Genomic DNA, 5,793 nt, shown 5'->3' with positions numbered 1-5,793 from the left:
GGGGGGGGGCGACAGGGTGGGAGGCGGGGTGAAGGAGGAGCGCCCCATCTTCCCTTTCGGTACGCCAAACAAGCTGTTATTCGGCCGCATTAATTCCGTTCGCTCTATTGCGCCCACAGTCATTCGTTTTGTTTCGTTTCGGTCTTCTTGTGTTTTTGTTTGGCATCTTTGGTCTCCGCGGTTGCTTCGTTTTGCCGCTTTATTCATTGCTTCCACTCCCACACACCTGATGTGTCTCCAGAGTGTGCTGCCACCCTCGCAGAGCTACCGCCGCCAGCCCGTGCAATGGCGGCACACAAGCAGGCATATCCCCGCCCCGCTCACCATCTCGCTCTTCACTCGTCTATCATTGCCCTCTGCCGCACAGCGTCACCCCCTACACCGTATCTGTTGGTGCTGCTGCTGCTCAGACAAGCCTGCACTTCGCCAGCCACGGATCGCGCAGCACCGTCGCCGCCGTCGGCCGCTCGGCGGCATCGGCGCACAAGAGCCGTATTATCAACGCACACGCCCCTGCCGGGACAAACGCCGGGATCGTGTACTCGCACGCACCAATGCGGCGGTACATCTCGTGCAGCGCCTCAACGGAGAGCCGCGATGCGCCGGCATCGACCCCTCTGCCTAAATGTTTCGCGTTTGCAGCCTTTGAAGAAGCAGCTGCTGTGGGGTCGAAAGGGAGCCTCCCAGTGACCATGTAGTAAAGCAACACGCCACAGCTCCATATGTCGGCGGCATACCCATCGCACATGCCCACACTGCTCGCCGTTCCGCTATCCCGAAACAGAGCCGCACTATTCGCCTTGTCTGGCCTCAGCACCTCCGGCGCGACGTAGCCTGGCGTGCCGCATGCCGACGCCATGAGGGTCTGACGGCGCTGCGGCACACCACAGTGCGGGCACGTTGTGACGAGCGTATTGAGCCGTACACCCGTCTCGCCGCCGTCCACCGCAAAGCCATCGCCCGACGTGGAGTCTGTGATGGCGGGGTTGCTGCCGTGCATATTCAACTGTGAGTGGACAAAGATGGTGGGGGAGCGATTCGGTGACACATTGACTGGCTGCCCGCAGTGACGACAGCGCCCGCAGACGCCCGGGAATGGTGCACTGCTGAAGTCGGCGCTGTCCACAATGACAGAGAGACCGAAGTCGCTGATTCTAACCCGCGCGCCGTCGGTGGACAGTAAAATGTTCTCCGCCTTGATATCACGGTGCACAACGCGGCTGGCGTGCAAGTACAGCACACCGTGCATCAGCTGGAAGAAGTAGTTGGCCGCGACCGCCTCCGCGAGCGGACCGCCCTTGTCGATGAGGTCCGCCAGTGTTCCACCGCCGGCAAAGTCCATTACTAAATACACGGCACGCGACGTCTGCAGCACCTCCTTCAGCGTCATCACGTTGCGCCGGTCCAGGGGTGGCGCGACCGGCAGCGCGTGGCCGCTGCCGTCATCAGCACCGCTACTGCTGTTGTTGTTGTTGTTGTTGTACTGCGCCAGGCCGCTCGGTGTGTCGGTGGCGCCGCTCGCCACGTCGGAGGAGATGCGCTTCATGACGTAGATCTCCCGGCGGACGCGCTCGCGCAGCGTGGAGTCGTCCTGCATCTGCCGCTTCTCAAACGTCTTCACAGCGTACTGCATGCCGGTATCCACATGCTGCCCAACGTACACGGTGCAGGTCGGTGTGCTGCTGAGCGTGTCCGTGATACGGTAGCTCCCCACCTTCGGCATAGCGGCTGCACGCACTACGACAAGTAATGGCCAATATAACAGTAACCCCTCTTTTACGGAGTCTCTCACGCCTGCTACTAATGGAAAAAAGAACGTCAAGTGATACAATCCAAACGAACAAACCTAACACAAAAAAAAAGAAGGAAAACACAAAAAAAAAGCTATTCACAGCTGCGTGGTTGTGTGTGATATGTGATATGTGATACCCGAAAAACACACGCAGCCGCACGCACAGACAACCCGTGCAGGTCTCCCTACTCTACTACGTGGATTGGTTTCTGATTCGCCTTCCGCTGTGCGCCGCGTGACGGGGCAAAGAGAGTAAGAGCAATAATAATAACTTTTTTTAAAAAGGACAATAGAAGGGCAAAGCGAACAGAAACAATGAAGCAAAAAAAAAAAGCACCGAAGACATGACTTCATCTGCAAAGGCAGACACACATACACACGCCCCCGCACAACGTCTCCTTACCCCCTCGCCTCCGCGAAGAAGATACAACGGAGGACAACACACTGGCGGCAGAAGCCCGATACAGACAGAGAGAGAGAGAGAGAGGCAACGAATACTGAAGGACAAAAAATAAAATAAAATAAATAGTACAATGCGTCACACAATTCGTCAGGAAATCCATGTAGGCAACACATTAAAGAGAGACAGCAGCGCGCAGTCCAGCGCGGATTTTTTCCCACGCAATCTCGTCCTCCATGCTCGTTGGTCGCGTATTTGGCGCTGTGACTCTCCTCGTTTCTGCATATGCTCTTGTATTGTTCTCGGAGGCTTGGGGAACCGCTTCGCTCAACTGCCGCAGGAACGTTTCGCCCCAGACGCCCGGGGACAGCGGCCGCTGCGTGAACGGCGATAATGCACCGCTCACACCGCCACCCTCCATCAGCCCCGACGGCTGCGGTGTTGCTGAAGACTGAGCCGCTCTTGCTGCCGCCCTCCATGGCGAATCATGAAAGCGACGACTCTGGCGGGGCCCTCGCGGTGAGAGGCTCTTGTCACTGCGGGTGAGAGGCCTGGAGATCGTCCCCGCACGGTGCGGTGATGTGCGGCCGCGCAACGTGTTCCACGTGGGGCTGGAGTACCCCAGCGCAGCAACGGCAGCGTCAACCTCGCGCTGGAACTGATCAAGACGGCACCGCCGCCCGTGCACCAGCACCCGCACACCACCTGGGGCACTGTACGCTTTCTCCATTGTGTCCTCTTCGTCGTCTTCTTCCGACACCACTGCTCCTGAGGAGCGGCGCAGAAACGGGTTGGTCTCCGCGTGCTGTTCGTACTGCAGACGGATGCCAAGATATTCCGCACGGCGACGCAGCCCACTCGACCCATCTGCTTCGCCACTGCGCCTCTCAGTTTCTGCCGATGTTGCCGCTTTTCCTGAGTCAAGCGTCACTGTGTGCAGAGAGCTCAGCACACCAGGGGGAAAGGCGACGACGCGCGTGACCACCGCATTCAGGTTATCATCATCGTCGTCGTCCCCGCCATCGCGGCGAGCCCCTTGGCTTGCCGCCTCATTCCCCGAGAGGAGCGGGGACGACGACGACGACGGCTGCGGTGGCAGTGCTGCCGCTACACGCCGGGCGCAGCGCCGCTCCCAGCGAAACCGGTTGCATGTCGGCATGACGCCCCCGACCTCTCCGGTCTGTTGCTGCGTCAATGGCAGCTGGAGGCCGCACATCCGCACCTCGTCCCGCAGCCGTTGGATCGTTTCCATCTGCTCCACGTACTTTCCCTCCGCCGCGCAAACGAACCGCGCGCGCTGCCGGTAATCCCATACACAGCGTTGCGCTTCCTGCAACTTCAGCCGCAGCGCATTGCAGAACGCCTCATCGGCCTGTATAGCTTCCTTGCGTGCCCCCTGTTTTTTCTCCTCGACGAGGATGCCAGCGTAGAGTGAGGAAAGCGTCTGCTCCATCGTGTTGTTCTCCAAGCGGCAGGCCGCCACCTGCTCCTCCAGCCCCCGCACCTCCGCGAGGAGCTTCTCCGTCGCCGTAAAGAGCTGCTGCTCCAGCCCCGCATCCCCATTACTACTTCTCCCCGCTGTTGTCACCACTGGGGACGGTGGCGGTAGGGGCGTCGATATCGCGAGGTCATTGTAGAGCCGTGTCAGAGCCTCTTTTTTACGCTGGTGTGCTTGTATTTCCAACTCTGTAATGGTGCGGCGCAGCAAGTCCACCTCCTCTTCCGTTGTAGTGACAAGCGTGTGTAGTCCTTGTATGTCGCGCAACAGGCCCGCCTCCTCGCTCGGCGGCCGCAGCACATCCGCCGCAGACCCTTCACTTTGTTGCCGAATGACCAGCAAGGGATTCTGTATGAAGGCAGCTACACTGGGGTGGAGGTTGCTGGTCCTGTTGTTATAGTCATTATTCTTGTCGCTCAACTCTGCTTGTTTCCTGAGAGGTGGCGATGGCGGCGGTGTAGTTGCTGTGTTACGTGGCGGCGAGACCGGAGTCACTGACTTTTTGGACGGCGGCGAGCCCGCCGGCTTTTGCATGGGCGCCCGCTGCTTAGCGTCCCTCCCCATTCTGTTCTAACTCCCCCCCCCCACCTAAAGGAAGAAGGGCACACACCCGGATAACTTAAAGAAAAGGCACATCAAACAAACATACATATGCGCAGAGTCGTTACGAAAGGCGCGACAACGGCGCTAATGCCAAAACAATTTTGCCATGAGCTCCGATTCACATTACCGCATTGTCGATGAGGAACCACAAGAGAAGGAACAGCGAAATAAAGTAAAAAAGCCTTAACGGCGTCACAAGGTAGGTGGAAATGGTGTTACAGAGGCGAGGAGCACTCAGTAAAACCAGAGTGTGGTGTCTACCTACTTGTATGTTTTGTATTGCCTCCTTTTTTTTTTTTCATTTGTCTTTCTATCGTGTACCCTCCTTCCTTGCATTCTTTTCCACATATATTTCCAAACACGCACAAACGCGTTGCACATGTTAACACACCCTTCTACAGAAGGCCTCTCAGCCTCACCCCAACCCCAACGACGTGCTCCCTGTTGATGTTGTTGCCGCCAATATCCTTCAATGGAAGCGTGTTCCACAGTAGCAGTGCTCCTTCGTGCATGGCGGACGCTTCTTGTGGCGGTNTGTTGCCGCCAATATCCTTCAATGGAAGCGTGTTCCACAGTAGCAGTGCTCCTTCGTGCATGGCGGACGCTTCTTGTGGCGGTGGTGGTGTTCGCCTGCAGCGTGGTCGCCCCCGCACTCGTCATGGCGATGATGGTCCATGCCACCTCCCCCCATGTCGTCGTCACTGATATCGCTGCTGCTGCTGCTGCTGCTACTCTCATCACTGCTACTCTCCCCAAAAAGCTTTTTCTTGTGGAACACGCAACAGCTCTTACTGACATGCTGGTTCTGGTGCTCGTGCACATTTTCGTCCCATGAGACGTGGCGCGGCTGATGTTGATGTTGTTGCTGCTGCGCGGGCTGTAGGTGCACGATCACTGCACGACGCGGCACCACCTCCTCTTGTGCTTGTCGCCCAGTGACTGGCTGGCGTTCCATCTGACGATTTGAGAATAGCCCAACAACAACAAGAATAACAAATGAAGTCCTTTACACAGACACACAGAGAGAGAGANAAAGTTTTTTTTTGGTTTTGTGGAAGGGGTTTATTAGCCGATTCTCTTTCGTATTGGTTTTTGTATGATTGGTTGCTCAACAGAGACCCCCTCAGCCGTCACCTCTCAGAAGCTCCGCCGGCGCCAGACGACTCCTGCCTTGGCACTCACTGAGAAACGTGATTTTTTGCTTTCTTTCAAAGGATACAGAGTGCTGGCGGAACTCGCAGTGGTACGCACAGTCTCTCTCCTCCCCTACTATACAAGTGTGTATGTGTGCGTCGGGGGGTTTATATGTGTGTTTGCTGCTGGTGGGTGTAGCTTTATATACGCCCTTCGCCCTAATTTCTGGCACACCGTTTAAGTACTGTGTCTCTTCCATGCGACGCAGAGAGAAGACAGGAAAGCAACGAAAACTAGCAGCAGCAAAGGACCCTGAAACAGGCCAGGTTGGGCTCAAGCCGTTTTTGACATTCGCACGTTACACTT

At 57.0% G+C, this 5,793-nt stretch overlaps 3 protein-coding genes across 3 annotated transcripts; all 3 read right to left on the bottom strand.

Moving 5' to 3' along the window:
* Nucleotides 1–406: 406 nt before the first annotated feature.
* Nucleotides 407–1,723, bottom strand: DQ04_06411020 (hypothetical protein; the record flags this gene model as incomplete). Its single annotated transcript, XM_009314685.1, has 1 exon — nt 407–1,723. One exon carries the CDS (start codon nt 1,721–1,723, stop codon nt 407–409), a length of 1,317 nt encoding a protein of 438 aa, XP_009312960.1.
* A 644-nt stretch (nt 1,724–2,367) lies between these two features.
* Nucleotides 2,368–4,224, bottom strand: DQ04_06411010 (hypothetical protein; the record flags this gene model as incomplete). Its single annotated transcript, XM_009314684.1, has 1 exon — nt 2,368–4,224. One exon carries the CDS (start codon nt 4,222–4,224, stop codon nt 2,368–2,370), a length of 1,857 nt encoding a protein of 618 aa, XP_009312959.1.
* Nucleotides 4,225–4,846: 622 nt separating this feature from the next.
* DQ04_06411000 (hypothetical protein) lies at nt 4,847–5,248 on the bottom strand (the record flags this gene model as incomplete). The annotated part of the gene is made up of 1 exon (XM_009314683.1): nt 4,847–5,248. One exon carries the CDS (start codon nt 5,246–5,248, stop codon nt 4,847–4,849), a length of 402 nt encoding a protein of 133 aa, XP_009312958.1.
* Between the last annotated feature and the right edge of the window lie 545 nt (nt 5,249–5,793).

This window comes from Trypanosoma grayi, assembly GCF_000691245.1.
Source record: "Trypanosoma grayi strain ANR4 Tgr_641_V1, whole genome shotgun sequence".
In the NCBI taxonomy this organism is placed as follows: Eukaryota; Euglenozoa; class Kinetoplastea; order Trypanosomatida; family Trypanosomatidae; genus Trypanosoma; species Trypanosoma grayi.
Note: the sequence above shows the minus strand (reverse complement) of the source record. Positions and strands in the feature narration are given on the sequence as shown.